Below are 20,161 nucleotides of genomic sequence, written 5' to 3' on the forward strand. Positions count from 1 at the left end.
ATTCTATTCTATTCTACCCTATTCTATTCTATTCTATTCTGTTCTATAAAAAAAATAAAAAATAAAAATAAAATTTACTGCATTAGATTAAACTGAGAAGGGTCATAGCACTTGCATACTGTTGTCCTACTGTTAGTTTAACTGCTTCTATTGTTCTCATTTGTAAGTTGCTTTGGATAAAAGCGTCTGCTAAATGAATAAATGTAAATGTAAATGTAAATGTATTCTATTCTATTCTATTCTATTATATTATATTATATTATATTATATTATATTATATTCCTTTGCTCTGGCATCAATTTAAGGCCTGGAATCACATCCACACCATGTTAATTTGTTTGGCCAGAGGAGAACTGCTCCCCTACTGAGCCTAATTTCTCCCAAAGTTTTTTTTTTTTCCTTCATGGGTTCCTTGCCACAGTCTCCTCTGGCTTGCTTAGTTGGGGACATAATATTTAGCAATTATTTGACTGTGCTGACGCTATTGAATGAGAACTAAACTGAGCTGGACGATGCCATCACTGTTTTCTCAGAGCTGCTTTATTTAGTGAAGTAGTCCTGGAGGATCAAAGGCACCAAGTATGGTCAATGATATTGAGACAGACACAGGATGTGGTCCGTGGTAACTACCATCATACGAAAAGCAAACCACAGATACCAAAAGGGAGTGAGGAACAGTGAAAAATAGTGAGAGAAAAAACATATATGAAAGTATACAAAATGTTTAACCTTTGAGAAAGTCATTAAACTTAAAGCACTAAAAGAACAAATCATTTACAATTCAGCAGTGTTGCTGGGAAATATTTATCGACATAATAAGAAATACGCCAAGTAAAGAAATAAAAATGGAAAGAAAGCACCAGCTCACAAACAGATACCCCCAATGTCCACCTTCACTGTCCTCGGAACCTCCCCTCTTCTCCTCTGCCCCTGCCCAGGTAACCTCGGTCACGTGAGCAGGACTGGGCTGTTCATGACGTCATGTTCGCTCTGCCTCGTTCTGGTCAGCTGATGCTTACGACGCAGAGGATTCAGAGACTACCACAGCACTCCAATTTCAACCGTTTAAACTCAGTAAGTTACATTGTTTTTACTAAAATAACTTTATTCTCACGTATTAGCTGTTTTGAAACTTTAAATTTAGAACAGAATACGTTAGTGTGTCTTCTTTCAGTTTTTTGGGATAGTGCTACGTTGTTGAGTGTTTATGTTCTCTGAGGCAACAACCTGTCGAGGATCATTAGCATTAGCGCTTTTTAACTCTTTAATATGGCTGCTTAGGTGTTTTAATGTTTAAGTTGGAACTTTATAAGAGACCCCTGCCATCTTTCATAGCATACTAACGTTACTGAAGTGAATAAAGTGGCACTTTGCTCCACTACTTGTTGACGCGTAAGCTTGGGTTGACAGCCAACGTACACTAATGTCCTCTGTCAGGCTAGTTAATAAGCCGGTGTGTGTTTACTCCTTCTTACAGAAAATACGCGTTTTTGCGTTACATTGCAAGTCATTTCCGCTGGGTGACTATGTAGTATAGTATAAGTCTAAAAACAACTGTTCAAATATATTTTTTTTGATCGCTCACCATTTAGCAAAGCAGCTAATATACTGCTAATATAATCTCTATGTATAAATGTCATCTCTGTATGACGTTCTGTTGTGTAGGGGGAAAACCGTAAAACCGATGTGAAAATAAATATATAATAAAATAAAATAAAATAAGATTAAACCTAATAAATAGGCAATAATATAATTAACATAACATTTTATCGAAAGATAATATATATATATATATTTTTTTTTTTAAATAATAATACATCTAACAGAAAAAAAACGTAATAATGTAACATAATAGCCTTTTTAAGTCTTAGGATGGGGTCCCTTCGTGGATAATCGTATTTGGGGGTCTGAGGCATCTAAAATATTGAAAACCCCTGTTGTATGGTACAGTATTGTGCTGATATGGTTCAACGTTAAACTGAATTGTGCTGAGTAATGCCACTGTTATCTTGCTACAGCTGCTTTACTTCAGAATTTGATGTTTGAATGAAGTTTGCACCTTTCATTTGGTTACTTTCCTGTTTATTACTGTGAAGCTGCTTTGTAACTTTATTTCTATTGTATAAATAGCTATAAAAAATAAAGGTGACTTGACTTGTTGGACGACTGTACCTTCAACAGTTTCATGACTTCATGGTTTCATGAGGCCATATAGACTTCTATTCTATTCTGTTCCATTCTGTTCTATTCTATTGCTCTGGCACCGTTGATTTAGTCAGATTATAGCAGTACAAATTACTCAGATTAAACCTGATTAGGCGCCCTACCACAGGTGTTCACATTATTAATATGCAGTCTCATTGAAGGATCTATTTTTCAAAGTCTCTGCTTTGGTCCACTGCACTGATACCTGATGATGCTGGGATAGCTGTATGTAGTTGTACAGGAGAATGGAAAAAAGAGAAGGATACACAGAGACAGCTGAAAGAGTATCTGCATCTTGATAATTCCCCAAAGTGTTGCATTATTCAGCACGTGTGGAATTACCCATGAAATCAAGGCTGCTTTTGTGCCATTTGGAGCACGTAAAAGTAGTCAAAATGGACCTAACAGAACCATTAGCCTACATGGCTTTTTGTGCTCTATCGATTTTATTTGTGTCTTAGCATGCCACAAAGTGCCTCTGTGCTGGTAATGTTTAGTACGGAGAGTCACATGGTGCAGCTTAATCCTTAATCCGCTCCCTGTGAGTGGAGTCCATCGTACGATCGTTCTTAATGAACCGTAAACTTCTTTCACACAAAGTGAAGGACTGCTTTGAAGAATGGGCTACAATTTACAGTTGACTCTTTTGAGAGAACCAGATTGAGAAGATAAGGATTTGCCCTAGGAGAGCACATTCCATGCAGTTGTAGCTGTAGGTCCAGGGAAAGTTAAGTTCATGAGGTTATTCTGTGTAATCGCTGAATGCTCCTGTGTGTTTTCTTCATTCCTCTGAGATGGCATGTGCTTATTCCCACAGCTGTTTCGAGCATCACATGCCACGAGAATGGTGTAGCGGCACAGAAGCATAACATTCCTTGCATGTCCTCTGGGCACAAGATTCATTGTTGAATTATAATTTAAAGAACAGTACTGTCAGATGACCATTGAATATTAAAGCCTTGAAAACAGAACATTCACATGATTTTGTTGACTTTGTAAACCATCTGCCATATCCAATGAAGTTTAGCTCGCCTTGACGGAGCATTTAGCTGTGGCATCATCATCTCACAGGTCTGGAAGCAAAATTTGCACAAAATCAGTAAAGACATCAGAATTGTTTGTGTATAGTGGGGCAACTGAGGTTAAACATGCTAATGTACTGTTTTAAGGGCCTGTCTTCCTTCCTCTTGGTCAAAGTAAAATATTCTGCATTTGCACAGCAGATGTGGCTTAACCAATGGTCCGCTGTCAAACAAAAAATATTCTCCAAAGTTTACTCTTTTTCTTTTCATTTTTGTCTTTATATTATTTATTCTAATTTTTTTCTCCTTTTCCTCCCCCAGACATTCTCCCCTTAGTGCATTGAGTAGAGAGCAGTGCATTATGGGGGAGTTGTTCCGCAGTGAGGAGATGACCCTGGCCCAGCTCTTCCTCCAGTCTGAGTCCGCCTACTGCTGTGTCAGTGAGCTGGGGGAGGTTGGAATGGTGCAGTTTAGAGATGTGAGTATAGACCATTTCATATTGATATTTGTTCCTGGAACATTTCCGGTTCATTGTCAAACAACCGTAGAAGGCGCTTCATTCATAGTGACTCATAGCAGTAACACTGACATCATTGTCAGCAAATGTCAGCATTACATTGTGTGTAAAATGTCATTTGGTGGCTGAATGCTCCCAGGATGCCTGAACTAAGGAAATTTCAAGCGTTTTGATTTAAGAGAGAAGCAGTAGGACAATTGTAGTGTCACAAACGCAATAGCTTTGTAGTAGAAAGTCACATGACGAAGATGAATAAACATGAAATGACTATACTAAATAGACTCAATGATAACTGCAACTCCTTAAAGCGATAGTTCATCCAAAAATGAAAATTAGTCCATGATTTACTCACCCTCAAGTCATCCTAGGTGTACATGACATTCTTCTTTCGGACCAATACAATCGGAGTTATATTAAAAAATGTCCCGTCTCTTCCAAGCTTTATTGGCCGTTTCTGTTTTGAAGTCCATAAAAGTGCATCTATCCATCATAAAAGTGCTCTACACGGATCCAGGGTTGTTAATAAAGGCCTTCTAAAGCAAAGCGATGCGTTTGTATAAGAAAAAATATCCATATTTAAAACTTTATAACTAGCTTCCGGTCGAACATTCGCAAACAGCATCGCAAAGTTGTGTGGTTGGAACGATGTAATCTTCATAAATCCTTATCTTGAGCAAAATAAGCAAGCTGACATTCAGTATAATCTTAGAATACATACAAATGTCATTTACGTCTTTTAGTTTGTCAAGAAATTTAAAGCACCGTTTTTTTAAGAGTGCGCATGTGCGAACGTGCTCTAGTACGTAAGATTGAGCCTATGATTGAATCTGTAAATAAAGCGAAATAACTGAGAAAAGTGAGAATTAGTCCTCAGATGCCATGTCCGGAATTCATAGCAAAACATCTAGCATTAATTCGATCTCAAACAGATTAATTAAAAGAAGTTATTACTCAAACACCTGCGTGACATCATTAACCAACGTGGTTGAACAATCACTTTGCGACAGTATGGTTTCGGGAAACAGTCGTGACTAGTTGATTTATTCAACAATGCATCGTACTATGGTAGTGAAGCAGCGAGTTGTACAGGAAATAACCAAATTTTCTTTTACGGCCATTTTCCTGGTTGCAATCGTTCCATGATAACTGAGATGGAATTGTAGACGTATAAGTTATGCGATTGAAAGAGCAAAAAGGAGGGCAGTGCTACATATCATCGAGGCTGAGAAAATACCACAATGCCACAGACAGAGGTGACAGGTAAATGCTATCTGTCGCTGTTTTCCATTTTCATGGAGTAAGTATATGTAAACTGTGTGTTTACGCGGCTTTTTAAAAATGGAGGGTGTCTGTGTTTCCTATGGCTTAGTTTCAGCCAATCAACTTACTCTTACATCACTGGTAGTTCCTATTTTACTAATTTAGTCCTCCGATAAGGCGCTCCTATAACTAAAATCATTTCCAGCTCCTTGAAAGGTATAGGAACTATGAAAACGATCCTCTGGTGTGAAAGCCCCTTTTATCTTCAATGGGGGAACTACATTTTGCCAACTAAGTGTTAGTGTGATAGGTAGAGTCTAGTTGGCTTGTTAAGTCAGAGTATTTCTTTACAGGCTCTAAAAGTTAGATCGCTGCAATTTTAATGAATGAAGCTGCAAAAGTTACTCGCTTGCAGTGTTAACTTCATTAATAATAATGGGTGCGATTAAATATTACTGAATGTTCCGCGGAGGAAATAAGCATCTAAACTATGATATGCTTTCATCGCCTTTCTTGTTTAGACAAGCTCAGTATCTACAAGACAATGCTAGACATCTGCATTAGTGACTTCAGGTAAACATTCTCCTTTGAGAAAAGTTTTTGCCTTATTCAAACATCCAGTAATGGCACTACATCGTTTATTTTCATTTTTTTGCATATGTCATATTTGTTCTGTTTTAGCTAGACTCAAAGAGCTTGCATTGCTCATTTTGTTTGACAATTCTGGTTTATAAAAATTCTACTTCTGGAAATGCTTCAGGACCAGACATGCATGGTGTCGTTGTAATTCCTTCCTGATTGTTGTTGGCCCTGCAGCATTGCTGACTGTGGATGCCACTCATTTCAGATTTGTGAGTCCTTGTTTCCTTTCCTCGCTTCCTTTCCTCGTGTCTCAGCAAAGAAAAAAAAATGAGGATGGAAGAATCAAAGGAAATCTAATCTTATATTGGAATATTCTTGATCGAGCGTTGCTTAAGTGTCATCATTGTGCACAAGGGATCTGCCCTTATGTTGTTGAAGTTTGGTTATTTAAGAAATTCATAGTAAGTAATAAGCAGGATACAGTAGAGTGTAGGCCTAGTAGTGATTCAACAGATCACAAAACTCATGGTTCGGATCAAATTACGGTTTTTGAGTCACCGATCGGATCATTTTTCAGATCAGCAAGAAAAGGGGGGAGGAGTCAGTAAAAAAATAAGAACAAATACACTAATTACATGCATAGATAATAATGCATTATAACAAAGTTACAAATAAAGTAACTCTGGAGATGAAGTTCATGTGCTCATGTCCTCATATATTAGGACGGCAGACGCTGAAAACCCAGTGAGTGTCGTGTGTGTGAGTGTGTGTATCAGGCAAAACAGCGCTTCACACAGAGACACTCAGAAATCTTAGAAGATTTAAGTGACAAACAGATACACAGACGTTATAACATCATATAGGAAGTGATTGTGAAACTATGCTCAGTGGCCTAAGAGTTCTCAAAACTTCTCACTCATCCTTCTAGTTATTAAGACCTCTATAAAGACAACAGTGTTCCAGTGTGAGTCAGACTTCTTTGCTATTTTTCCCTACACTCCTTGCAGTGAATGTGGCTTCCTCTATTGTTGTCTTTGAGAGAATGGTAGTTGTGTATTAATAGGTAAATTACTTTTCCTCTCTTTTGAATTGCAGTTGAACCCAGATGTGAACGTTTTCCAGAGGAAGTTTGTGAATGAAGTCCGTCGCTGTGAGGAGATGGACCGCAAACTAAGTAAGTTATTGAGTCAGCATTGACATAATGAGCTTGAAGTCATTGCTGACACAGCATCCTGTGTTCTGATTAAATTTAGTGGAAAGAAGTTCAAGAACATATTTTTTTCTGGCTATGTTTTCTCTGCTTTATATCAGTTGTTTTTTCTTTTCAAGGATTTGTTGAGAAGGAAATCAAAAAGGCTAACATACCTGTTGTAGACACAGGGGAGAACCCCGAGGTCCCTTTTCCACGAGACATGATTGACTTGGAGGTAAAAAAGAAAAAAAGAAAACTGAGTAGAAATCAGAACCCATAATTAAAGTGGCAGTATATTAAGGGATTATGTGAAGGTTGTTCCAGAAGGTAATAATGCTGCCTCCTAAAGCCGGGTGCACACTGTGCAGTCTGAGACAAATTTTGCAAATCGTAAAAGATTCCTCTGATCCTAGGCTAAAATCTGAAGTATTTGATCGTTAGTTTGACATGTTCACCGACAGCCGAATAATGAGCGTTACGATCAAAGTTTACCTCCGACGAAATTCTGGCAGTGTCAGAAGATTTGACTCAGAGTCCTGCAGTGTGACTTCTACGACGACGACTATCAAAATCGTCTTCGTTTTTCAAGACTAGCCATGACCAAAATTAACGTTAGAGATTTCTCTGTAGTCATCATTTCAATCCCGGGTGTAATGCAGCTCACAGTCACTGAACGTGTCATTGATTGATGATTTTCTCGCGAGCGTCCTTTTTTTAACGTGTCTTGACTTTCGTACAGTCTGACATCAATGACAACTGAGATCTTACAGTGTGACACTTACAGCGAGCACCATGTTCGTGAAGTCTGACAAGCAACAATCGTAAAGGATGATAATAAATCGCACAGTGTGCACCCGGCTTAAGAGACCTTATTTTGGACAAATTCTAAGGCAGTATTACATGTATCCTTCACTGAGAAGACAAATCACTTAATGCATTGTGATGAACACAGTGCTAAAAAACAAATCAGAGATGCTGGATGGAAAGAGAGAAATGTTGATTACAAACAGTCTTATGTTTCGTTCAATACTGACAAGTTTTGATAAAAGTAGTTAATTATGTTGAAAAGTGTTTAAATCTAAATTAATTATATAAAAATGCTGTTCTTTTGAACTTTCTATTCATCAAATCATCCTGAAAAAATAATCAGAAATGTTTCTTGAGCACCAAATCAGCATATTAGAATGATTTGTAAAGAGTCACTTGACACTGAAGTCTGGAGTTATAACCTCTGAAAATTTAGCTTTGCCATCACAGAGATACATTACATTTTAAAATATATTACAATAGAACACAGTTACTTTACATTGTAATAATATTTCACAATATTTTTACTGTATTTAAGATAAAATAAATGCAGCCTTGGCGAGCATAAGATACTTAATTCAAAAACATTAAAAAGATGTGTGTATACACACACACACACACAATTTATTATTTTGCCTCTGTTTGTGCTTATTAGCTAATTAATTAGGTTTTGGAACAGTAGAGCTAATATGTGTGAATTTGACAGCTGTAAACAGTTTTGAGTGCGCCAAATAATTTCTGTCCTTTCGTAGGCCACCTTTGAAAAGCTGGAGAATGAGCTGAAGGAGATCAACACCAACCAAGAAGCTCTGAAGAAGAACTTCCTGGAGCTAACTGAGCTCAAGCACATCCTCAGACGAACACAGCAGTTCTTTGATGAGGTCTGCAATATCTCATCTCTTACTGAACCTTTTAGCCTTTAGAGTTTCCTGTGGTTTTAGAGGCATTTTACACGGTGTATGTCAGGCTGAGAGCTTTGCTTGTGATCTTGCAGACTATCTTGTGCACAGGCGTTTTGCACACAAGCGTTGTGACACGTCTCAGTGCAACCACAATGATTCCTGTTACTGCTTCAGCTCGAGCAAAAATATGCTGCAGCTCAATGAGAAGATTACTGTAATTTTTTGTCCTGATTCATGCAAATAATGGCTAATAAAGCCATAAAAGACTGTCATAAACTTATCCTCCATGTTGTTCTTTGACCACATAAAAGCTAAATACTAGATGAAGTTGCTAGCAGTTGGTTATAAGAATCTTTTTTATGCTCAAGTTTGCTGCAGTGCCATTATCCTTGACAGCTTTTGTTCTACCACGTTCCACTTCTTTTCCATTTAAAATGAATTGGGAACTTAGTGTTCCCCTTTACCGTGTAAAATGGCCACTATTCAATAGTCAAATGAAGAAGTACAATAACACAAACAGAGGAACCAAAACATGTTTTTCCATATGTCTGTGATAATGTTCGCGCTGACAAAGGCAGATGCATGTCTGACAGATTGAAAGGCCATTCTCTGAATTCCTGGCCACATCTCAGCCGATGATGATGATGATGTCAAACTGCCCTTCCCAAGACCAGTTCTGCAAGGTGTTCGACTCCCTATTCACAAACTGAAAATGTAAAAAACAGCCTTTTGTGCCCGTGATAATTAGCTCCTACCAGGGTGTTTCTTTTCTATCTTTCAGCCTTTCAGAAATTTTTGACCATACATTTCTCTGCTTCCTGAACACTGATCTGAACTTTAACATGTTATTGTGATATATTTGTTTTACGAGTTGTAAAAGATCATTTGAGAGTATGCAGTTAAGTTGTCTTTTAATCATTCACTTTACTCTTACACAAGCTTGTTGGGTGCTCACAGAGACTGGTGGTGGGTGGTGTGAGGATGGTGTGGCTCAGGGGTTAAACATCTCAAATAAAATAGCAGTTTCAAACCCTAAAATGGACTAATTCATGTGCTACCATCCCTTTGTCCTTGAGATAGGCACATCACCTCTGGTTATCCCTGTAACAAGTGCATCGGCTGAATGAGTATTATTAAATAATAAGATTGGCTGTGAAATAAATCTTTTTAATGGTTATTCCATTGAAGAATTACGATGACATAAGGTCACAGAAATTTGTTCTTTATTTATAATATGAAAGAAGTACTTTAACTATTAATGTAATTTCAGCATCTAACAATATTAAGTTAACTAAAACCTTTATTGGAAAACAATTTCCTAACACCGTTTCCTAACTACACACGCCGCGATGCGCGATAAAAGGTATCTTTTCCATGTTAATCAGAGTTTTGGTCCTAACCAGCCAAGACGCGACACGCGGCGATTCTATTTTAGAAACGGTTTCTATTTTTCTGCGACGTAGCGGCTGGAACAACAAACACAAAGTGTGGCAATGATAATCTCAGGTACTGTTTATGTGCTTTATTTAATGTTAAAAGCATGCAATGTGACCTTGAATATCATTTAGTGCTCCTGCTTTGTAGCTGTAAACAACAATGGATAAGAATCTTGAAATTAAACAAATGGAAACAAGAATGTTCAAACTGTGAACAAACAAGTGTATTCTTTGACAAAGATTGTTTTAGTAACTCAGTAGCCTTTGTATTTTTAATAATGTTTAAATGGTGTAATATTTTTGAATTTGATTATGTAGCCTACTCATCCATTTTCTTGCGAGTGCCATCAAGAGATTACTCTCTGGTGCTGTGCACTTGCCACGAGACTCCGCCCCCACACGCTGTTCTGATTGGCTGTGAGTTATGATTGATTTTGACGCGTCTAGTGTGGACAGACAAATTATTTGTCGCTGGAATCTTATCGCATCGCGTCTGGTTAGGACACGGTGTAAAAACAACACTAGAATGAACTTTAAAATCGGATCATTTTTATAGAAAGAGATGAATAACTTAATGAATTGTTGTTTTCTCTTTTTGTTAGATGGAAGATCCTTCTCTTTTGGAAGAGTCATCAAATCTACTGGATCCGAAAGATGTCGGACGCGTCGCTCCTCTCAGGCTTGGGTGAGTATGTCAGTGGGTTTTGGTCTCTCAGTCTTATTGAGCTATTTTAAATGGACAGCTGAAACATGGATGTTTCATACGCAGTTCTAGATATTACAGACATATATATTCTTCTGAATTGCTTTCTGTGTATTTCCACATCATTTTACCTCGTAAGCGGCATCCCTTAAAGATTACAGCTCACAGTTACTGCTTGAACTCTAGAAAAATTAAGTTTATATACACTGCCTGGCCAAAAAAAGTCACTGTTCGGATTTAAATAGGCAAATACTTAAGAGTCTATGACTTGATCATTATTGCTGTGATTATTATGTTTCTAGCATGTTATATGTTTGGCAACAGTTCTTCTAATCCTAATTGACGGAGGGTGTAGCTTTTCATTTCTTAATTATTCATGTTGGAACATGGCCACATCATGGCCATATTCCAGAATGACAATGTCAAGATTCATCAGGCTCAAACTGTTAAAGAATGGTTGGGAGGGAGCATGAAGAATCATTTTCACACATGAATTGGCATCTCTGAATCCAGACCTTAAATTCATTGAAAATCTTCAATGAAGGAGGAGACTTTACAGACTTTACTCTTGCACTGTCAATACAAGATCGTGACCAAAAATTTATGCAGCTCTTGATGGAAATAAATGTTGTGATGTTATTTCCATGAAGAGGTGCATCAATTTTTGGTCAATATCTTGTATTGACAGTGCAAGAGTCAATCTTGACATTGTGATCCTGGAATATGACCATGACGTGTCTTCCTACATGGTTGTTTAAGAAATGAAAAGCTACGCCCTTCATTGATTAGGGTTGGAAGAATGGTTACCAAAATTATAACATGCTAGAAACATAATAATCACAGCAATAATGATCAAGTTATAGACTCTCAAGTATTTGCCTATTTAAATCTGAATTTTAAAAAATTTTGGCCGGCAGTGTATGCATGTATATTCTTGGATGAAACATAGACGTTAATGGGGTTTGTGCATTTTGTGATTTTTTTTGTGTGTGATTTGCCTGCCTATTTTTTTCTTTGCCATAGCTCTTTTTAACAGCTCTAAGTTTAAGGGTGTATGGATAATAAATGCATCATATGTTTAAATGGTAGTCATATGGTCGTATTGTTCTGGATTTAGCTGCAAAAATTTCAATACAATGGGGGAGGTTGTTTTTTTAATAGATTTATGCTAGTGAGGTTGAAGTAATTAAGAGGGATTTAACACCCATTCTTATGCAACTGCTGCCAATGCCAGCGGATTTGTCATTGATCTGTGATCAATAATCCTGGCATGCCTTTAATACATAACATAAAACATATTTTTTCCATTTCGAGCACTGAATGAAAGGAAAGCACCATGAGGAGGGTTTAAAATCAGCATGAAACGAAAGTTGGAATAGATTCCAACTTTACTTTAAACCTAGATTGACGTTTCAGTCTAGGTTTAAAGTAATGGAAAACAGAATTGAAGTTAACCTAGGGTTACTGTAAAAATAAAATGGGCTATAAGATTAAAATGTTGGTTTAAATGTAATTGATTATATATTATACATATGCAACAAGAAGTTTGGTGTTGCAGTATTATTAAATAAAACTCTAGATTTAAGATTAAAGATTTAATCCAGATTTAAGATTAATTGTTATTGGTGCAATCCACCCAAATTTCATTAAAAAAAACAAAACATTTTCTAAATAAGGATTAATATTAAAACTTTTGAAGTACAGCAAATGTTTGTTGTTTTGAATATCAGTTTCATTATCCAGATGTCTGCTGTTGGAGGATAATGATATAATTCACTCATGTTTGACACTGGTTGCAGGTTTGTTGCAGGGGTGATAGGCAGAGAGAGGATTCCCACCTTCGAGAGGATGCTGTGGAGAGTTTGCCGTGGAAACGTCTTCCTGCGGCAGGCAGACATCGAGGACCCACTTGAGGACCCCGCCACAGTAAGTTTGTCCTGTGAGAGAGAAAAATGAATAGCTTTTAGATAACTTTGCAAGCTAAAAATGTAATCTCTTGTCAATATAGTTTTCCATTTTGGATTATTAGTTAAATAAACTGCATATTTAATAGCAACTTCCTCTTTTTTTTCCCCCTCTTTTTTTCAGGGAGACCATGTGCACAAGTCGGTGTTCATCATTTTTTTCCAAGGAGACCAGCTGAAGAACAGAGTCAAGAAGATTTGTGAAGGGTACGAGAGCATCACTGCCAATAAGAAATCACACAATATAGTGACCGAAACAGAATAACAAATGTATTTACATGAGATTTTAAAAACATGAGGTTGTTCCTTATAATACTTTTCAAGTTTGGGGTTAATAAGATTTTTTTGTGATAGAAGTCTCTTATGTTCACCAAGGCTGCATTTATTCGATCAAAAACACAGTAAAAATGGTAATATTGTGAAATATTATTACAATTTAAAATAATTGTTTTCTGTTTTAGTATATTTTGAAAAAGTAAATTTTTCCTGTGATGGTAAAGCTGAATTTTCAGCATCATTACATTATCAGTCTTCAGTCACATGATCCTTCAGAAATCATTCTAATGTGATGATTTGGTGCTCAACAGTTGTTTTGCTTATTCAGGATTCTTTGATAAATAGAAAGTTCAAAAGAACATATATTTGAAATAGAAATATTTTGCAACATTATCATTTGTTATTGGCCCTTTTGATAAAAAAAAAATCTTAATGAATCCAAACTTGGGATAAATATTTGACAAATTCATAAAATCTAAATATTGCATGTTCATACATATTGCATTGTGTTATTTACTTGTATTTTTGTCTTTTTGTGTACTCTGCACAATCACAATAAAGATCGAATGCAGTCTTTTACTAATATATTTATGTTAGGTTTCGGGCATCTCTATACCCCTGTCCCGAGACCCCACAAGAGAGGAGAGAAATGGCAGCCGGAGTCAACTCTCGAATTGACGATCTACAGATGGTAAGATGTGAGGACACACACACACACACACACACACACACTCTTAAAATAAGTGGATGTTGGCCGAGTCTTTTTTCTAAAGTTCATATTTTTATTGTATGAGGTGAAAGACTGATCAGGGTTCTTATGAGTCCAGACCTGGTCTAGTGCTGTTAGAATTGTTCCTTTGTTCACTCTGCCCACTTTCTGATTTAGTTTACTTGCAGGACTGACTTGTTTGCACTGTCATTTTGCAAATGATGAAATCTGATCTGCTCTTTCAGACAGTATTGTCAGTAACCGTTGTATCTTTGTCGGTTTGCTATAGTAATGATGTAAGCGCCACCAACACAATGGCAAGACCAACTGTTTGTGGTCTGACCAACGTCTCTTTGTCCTCGTATCAGTGTGTCTCTCTAATCTTTTTCATCTTGAGTGGAAACCCTAACCTGATCTTGGGCCTCATTAAAACACATGATTTTATGATGGTAGCTACATCAATAAATCTGTTATGACGATTTCCTTCTGTCCCTGAAATCCTCACTCTGATCAGAGGTTAAGTCAGGGATTATAAAGTGAGCTTGTGAAACAAAACACAGCTGTTTACAGAGGGAAAGAGCCTTAAAGATTCAAACATGTTTCCAGAGCCAGTAAACTCATGAATGCATGTTGGTGTTTAAGTGATATGATATGACTGAATATAATTTGACAGTACATCAATTGATGTAATTTGCTTCATAAACTGCAGCTGAGTGGCGTAATGGAATTACATGAGATAAGAGTGTGCCCAGAAACACAGGTTAGAATAGAGAAGGGCAGATTTTGTTACAAGTAAAACATTAATGTCTTTTCTTTTTTTTTAACAAATTTCACTAAAATACAGCAGAACACTGCAATCTGACCATTTCATTTATATTACATTTATGTATTTGACGGTGCTTTTATACACAGCAACTTCAATAGTACTATTCTAGTTTTGTTGCCATTTCAGTTAGATTATTTAGCTGTTTTTTTCTTGTCTACTATTAGCAGTTTCACAGATCACTGTCACCATGAGATGAGAGGGAATATATATATATATATATATATATATATACATATATATATATATATATATATATATATACATATATACATATATATATACATATATACATATATACATATATATATATATATATATATATATATATATATATATATATATATATATATACACTGTGGCGCCCCCTGGAGGTCTGTGCATCTCTTTGAATAACATATGAATTAGACTCAAAACTCTTTTTCTTCAATTTCCTGCTCTATTTATTTATTCATTATCTTGAGTTGAGTTTAAACAAACAGATTTACAATAAAGCACAGGTTAATTTGACAGAAATATCCACTGGCTGCATCAGCGCGTACACGCTTTCTGTCGAGGGCAGAGGGAATCTCCCTCAGTGAGTCATTAGAGGCTACTACTAGGTTTAATGGGGGACTGCTGGATGGTGTTACAGCTCTGGGTCTTTGAGAGAATTTCTCAAATCTCTGCCTTATTTGGGAAGGAAAACTTTGGGTGAGTGTGTCCTCGCACATTTACATAGTACCCATACCTTCCTGCCCCCACAGATGCCCACACAGTTTGGACCGTCAGCACATGGCAAGGCAGTTTATCACCGCTGCCTACTTCTCACGTTCGATTTTTTTTTTTTTCTTCTCAATGTCTGCACAGTGGCACATACAAGTTTCTAGCATCATGTCATTTTTCAACACTTGCTGAAAGCGATATACTGCGTTAAACAAAAAATCACAGCCAATCATAATTTGGTCTTTAATAGACCTTAACAGGGTAGAGCCATATTTAATTTTGTCAGGAATGAAAGCGAGGCTGTGAGAAATACAAGTAGTGCGCTCAGTGGATTTTACTTTTGTTTAACAACATACCGGTTGTTCAGCTGACGAAAAACATCTTTCAATAGACAAAACTCCATAAAATTGTGAAAATGACATGACTTTAAACGGTGCAAGTCCATCCCTCACAGCCTCGTTTTCATCTGTGTTAAATTTAATATGGCCTCTAACCTGATATACAGCTATGTGAAGTAAGATTTTGGGCTACTGAGGTTTCTCAGTAGGTGGGGCTACCTATAAAATGTGACAACAGAAATCGATCAACAAAAATCTGATTTGGGTCAAAAACTTAAGCTGGCATCGCGTCACTACTGTGAGGTGCCTTTCGCAGCGGCTGTCTCATAGTGAGCGTTCCTGTCTGTGCATACCCACATACTGAGGGAGTTTGTTCTTCATGTTTGCCACACTTATTCATTGATTCACTCTCATCCCACACTCCCTGAAAACCCACATACATATCTGTTTGCTCTCTGACTTTTCAAAAGAAATGAAGGAACACGTCCAAGCACAAGAGTGCTGACAGGGCCGGGACAAAGCGCACATTCGAGTTCCATGTCACTGACTCACTTCGAGCTATTAGCGGGCTTGTTTGTCCCGGAGGTGTGAGAGAATGCTCACTATGCTTGTGTGTGTCGTTAATGTTGTTAATGTCCCTGTGCTCTTCTCTTACTGTTACTGTTTAAGAAAGACAGAAGGTCTTCTGGACACATTATTGAGGATTACATAAATCCCAGAGTGGGCGAGTTTGTCTTATTTGTCAGAGTGGGTGAGCCTGCATGTTTTCCAGCGTGGGTGTGGGTTATTCTAGTGTTGGTGAGTGTGTCTGATTTCACAGTGAGCGACTGCGTATGTCGCACCCAAGTGAGCGAGAATGTGCATTTGGACATTAATGTTGCCACTCTATCTGTCTAACATGACAACCAGATGCTGGCTCACTTCCTTGGCCACTCCTGAATGATTGTGAAATTATTTTTACCTAAATAGAAGATACATAGGCTATATTCAGACAACCAGGGTTTGGGATTCATAAACATCTTTACCAGCAGGTGTGTCTGTTCATACAACAGCAAAAAGGAGCGGCTTGTATACTTTCTGTATGGACAAATAACTAAACTTAAGCCCCTATTCTTGCAATAGCTGTGAATAACACTTGTTACTAGTGAGGTGGCATTGGTTAATTACTTGTTTGTGTTTCTTGTTCAATGCAACAATAAACACAGCTTGAGGTCTGATGTTCGATTGGCAAAAAAATAACTCTTATGGTCACAAGCTCATGAGCGTGAGAACAGTTTGACAGACAGAACGTGAGAATCCCCACACTTGCGTTCTTTGCACTGGACCACTAACATGTTTCCTGTATTTGGCCAAAGTGTTTAAGTGGGCATGAAGACGGCACGTGTGTGTAGAAGTTTTGATTGCCTAATGGAACACACTACATCGAAATGTAAAGTAACGTTTTTACATTTATTTACACATTTTGATCACATGACTGTTTGTGTTTCTAATAATTTCTCTTTATTGCTTATAAAGAGTTACATCTCACTCCACAAGGGTATTGTGCCTGATGAAGACCTGATTGGTCGAAACGTTGCGCTGTTTGGCAAATATGTTGTTTGGAACTACAATTTCAGTGTGTGGACATTATTTTTATTTGTTCATTTATTGCTATTTTGTTGTCCTGCACCCAAGCCCAATTTGGGTTTTTGATATGCATACTTTTTTTGTATTTTTGATTCATATACTTCAGGCTGTTGTTCTTTTGTGACTCCATCATGGCCAATGAAGAACTTGTCTCTTTAAATAAGACATTTGAGTTTAGTGAAGCAGATTATTCTGGGATCCTTCTAAAAGACAATTTTTGACAACATTGAGGTTTTGTAGATGATATATGTTGAATCGGTTGGCCTTTTTTCTAGCATTATGGCTTTCCCATTCACATCGCTTTGATCAATATACATTTCTCCACCTAATACCTATTATAAATAGTCTTTCTAGAAAACAAAATTTTACTTTTCTTATGAACTTATGTGAAATTCTTTTGACAAAATACATCATGAAATATAAACTGCACCTGTGCAGCATAATGCATAAATAAATAATGTGTAAATGGTGCCCACTACATTCCCAAATGCAAGCTAAACTTACAGCACATGCAGAGATGGAGTTCACTGAGACGTGGAAAACATTGGATCATCGCTTTGAAACACAGCACAAACAGGCTATATACTCACTAAATTTAATTGCAGTCTTTTGCGATTTGATAAAGGCACAAAGTCATATCACGCTTTTGATTTTAGTTCGTTTGACAGATACTTTCCCAAAGCAATGATGCAAAACAACGTTAGAAACTTTTATGTCTTATGAGAAGTTTAAAAGTATTTTTAATTCATTATGAAACTGGTGGCACAGATTAGACTATGCTGGGCCGCAAGAGTCTAGGCAATTAATGGGAAACACTGCATCAGATGTTTGAAAGAGTGACATGCAAAGTCAGACACTAGACAGCAACCTACCGAGATTCAGGATTCAACCCAACCACTGCTCTTTTAGCTCTAATTGTGACTATATCACCTCGGTCCAGTGATCTCACATTTCCTGTTTTGACCCCTCCTCTCCCTGTGTGCTTTGTGTTGTAGGTGCTGAATCAGACGGAGGATCACAGGCAGCGTGTTTTACAGGCGGCTGCCAAGACTGTTCGAGTGTGGTTCATCAAGGTCCGGAAGATGAAAGCCATTTATCACACTCTGAACCTCTGCAACATCGATGTCACTCAGAAGTGTCTGATCGCTGAGATCTGGTGCCCTGTGTCAGATCTAGACTCCATTCAGTTTGCGCTCCGTCGGGGCACGGTGAGGACACACACACACACACACACATTTATGTTTTAAACTATATAGGTAGCCCTTACTTGCACATTACTATAATATTAAAGGTTAACAACAGAGCCCAAACTATTAGCCTAAATTCAGTTGCTATTTCTTTTTAGATATAATAATAATAATAATAATAATAATATTCAAAAACTTGTACTTTGAAACCTGTTTTTCAAAAGTTTCAGGCATTGCGTTGTCGTGTAAATAAATGGCCAAAACGCATAAAAAGTTTATGCATATAAAGTGAGGTCAACCTCAACAATGGGCCAGGACTACACACCTATTTTTTATAAACGTCCTGAAATCTTGAGCCAGAGGAGGTTGGCATCTTATTCTTCATCTTATCCTAACCCAGTATAACTGAATCCACCAAATCAAATTGCAACATAACTTTACCTCGATATAATTCATTACATTTAAATTTCTCTGTAATGAGCACATCACTGATACAGAGGCCTGATAAAATAATTGAATTCCCTTTACAGTAGGAAAACATTCAGTGTCATTTTATTTTGATATCTGATCTCAAATCTGCATCGTAACTGTTACAATTGGCCTGTGTCATTGTCGTTTGAACTCTATACTGTATGCGTAGCGTAGCTAGCGAAAGCGGTCATATAGGGATTGTCAAAGTTTTTTTTTTTTTTTTTTTTTGTCATCTACTGAATTTTTCGTCAACGATACCAGGGACACCGAAACACCGGGGGACATGAAATTTGGTGGGCATGTAGCCCCACTAGACTTTTACGGAAAAATTTCGTTTGGTCCCCGGGGGCCACTCCCCCCCCCGCGCTGGGCCCCCCCAAACCCAAAAAATGCAGTTTTTCCGAAATAACTACCTGAACCGTGGCACCGAGGGTGAAGACATTTTTATGGTATGTTGGTCTTAAGGGCCCACATCAACCTAGCCCATAATCAGTCATTTGTGATTTGCGCCCCTTCCCATAAAAAATGAAAATGCAATATTATTCTGCTTTAATCGCCCCTATCTTCAGTTGAGATGTTCAGAACTGCACCATATTTCATGTGTATGATTAACTTGACATCCTCTGGGGGTATGCTAAGTTTCGTAGAATTTCATCCATGGGGGGGTATAAAATAAATTCATTTATGTGCACATTTAGTGACTGTACACTCATCGGCCTGTAGATGATGGTGTTGAGCGAAGGGTTGCTGGTTTAGGATGATACTGTCACTAAGGTTGCCAACTGTCCCGAATTAGGCGGGACGTCCCGCATTTTGGGCCTAATTTATTTGTCCCTTGCGTGACCTCCCGTGTCCCGTTTTTTGACAAGCTGATAAACCACTGACTGATACAACAGCAACAGCAGCAGTGCTGACCACGACACTTGAGAATGATCACCGACACCTGTCATCATCCAATCACAGCTTTTTTTAATCACTGTTTTGAGACAAATCATTGTTTGATTTGCGAACATCCTCTGCCGTCTGGTCGCTTCCGCTTCAAGCCGGACTCGTCTCGCGCTAACGGTAATTTCCTTTCACTGTCCACGTTTTGATTTCGGCTAATCAATTTTGGTGAATGCAAACAACGTGATTATTGTTCATGAGTCTAACATCCAGCCACGCAAGAAAACGTACTCGGTTACTAACGTAACCTCGGTTCTCTCTAGAAGAGGGAACGAGTACTGCGTTTTTTGTAAAAACGCTACGGGAAAAACTCTTTTTTCACGAAATACTGAAGCAAAAAATTATCCTTAATTTTCCATATATGTAAAGCGCGTTGCAGCAGTACACAGCTATGGCGAGACAGCTTGCTCGCTCATTGGCTGTTCTGCGGCAACTGCATAAGCCTATCGAGCGAGGCCTGAAGTGACGTCAGGCCAATGAGGGCGCTTCGC

The 20,161-nt window shown here is 37.6% G+C and overlaps 1 protein-coding gene across 3 annotated transcripts in view; it reads left to right on the plus strand.

The window, feature by feature from the left end:
- Nucleotides 1-976: 976 nt before the first annotated feature.
- The window catches only part of atp6v0a1a (ATPase H+ transporting V0 subunit a1a), a 34,294-nt gene continuing 15,109 nt past the window's right edge, over nucleotides 977-20,161 (plus strand). For 2 of the 3 annotated variants that reach the window (XM_084134151.1, XM_084134152.1), the window contains exons 1-10: nucleotides 977-1,074; nucleotides 3,549-3,705; nucleotides 6,682-6,760; nucleotides 6,916-7,013; nucleotides 8,338-8,466; nucleotides 10,526-10,608; nucleotides 12,426-12,552; nucleotides 12,715-12,797; nucleotides 13,464-13,557; nucleotides 18,063-18,275. In XM_084134151.1, the coding sequence (XP_083990277.1) occupies nucleotides 3,589-3,705; nucleotides 6,682-6,760; nucleotides 6,916-7,013; nucleotides 8,338-8,466; nucleotides 10,526-10,608; nucleotides 12,426-12,552; nucleotides 12,715-12,797; nucleotides 13,464-13,557; nucleotides 18,063-18,275 (1,023 nt within the window). In that variant the 5' untranslated portion in view covers nucleotides 977-1,074; nucleotides 3,549-3,588. Of the gene's footprint in view, nucleotides 1,075-3,548; nucleotides 3,706-6,681; nucleotides 6,761-6,915; nucleotides 7,014-8,337; nucleotides 8,467-9,080; nucleotides 9,171-10,525; nucleotides 10,609-12,425; nucleotides 12,553-12,714; nucleotides 12,798-13,463; nucleotides 13,558-18,062; nucleotides 18,276-20,161 lie in introns of all 3 variants that reach the window. The other variant, XM_084134153.1, reaches the window with a different exon arrangement.

This window comes from Abramis brama, assembly GCF_963993115.1.
Source record: "Abramis brama genome assembly, chromosome: 1".
In the NCBI taxonomy this organism is placed as follows: domain Eukaryota; kingdom Metazoa; phylum Chordata; class Actinopteri; order Cypriniformes; family Leuciscidae; genus Abramis; species Abramis brama.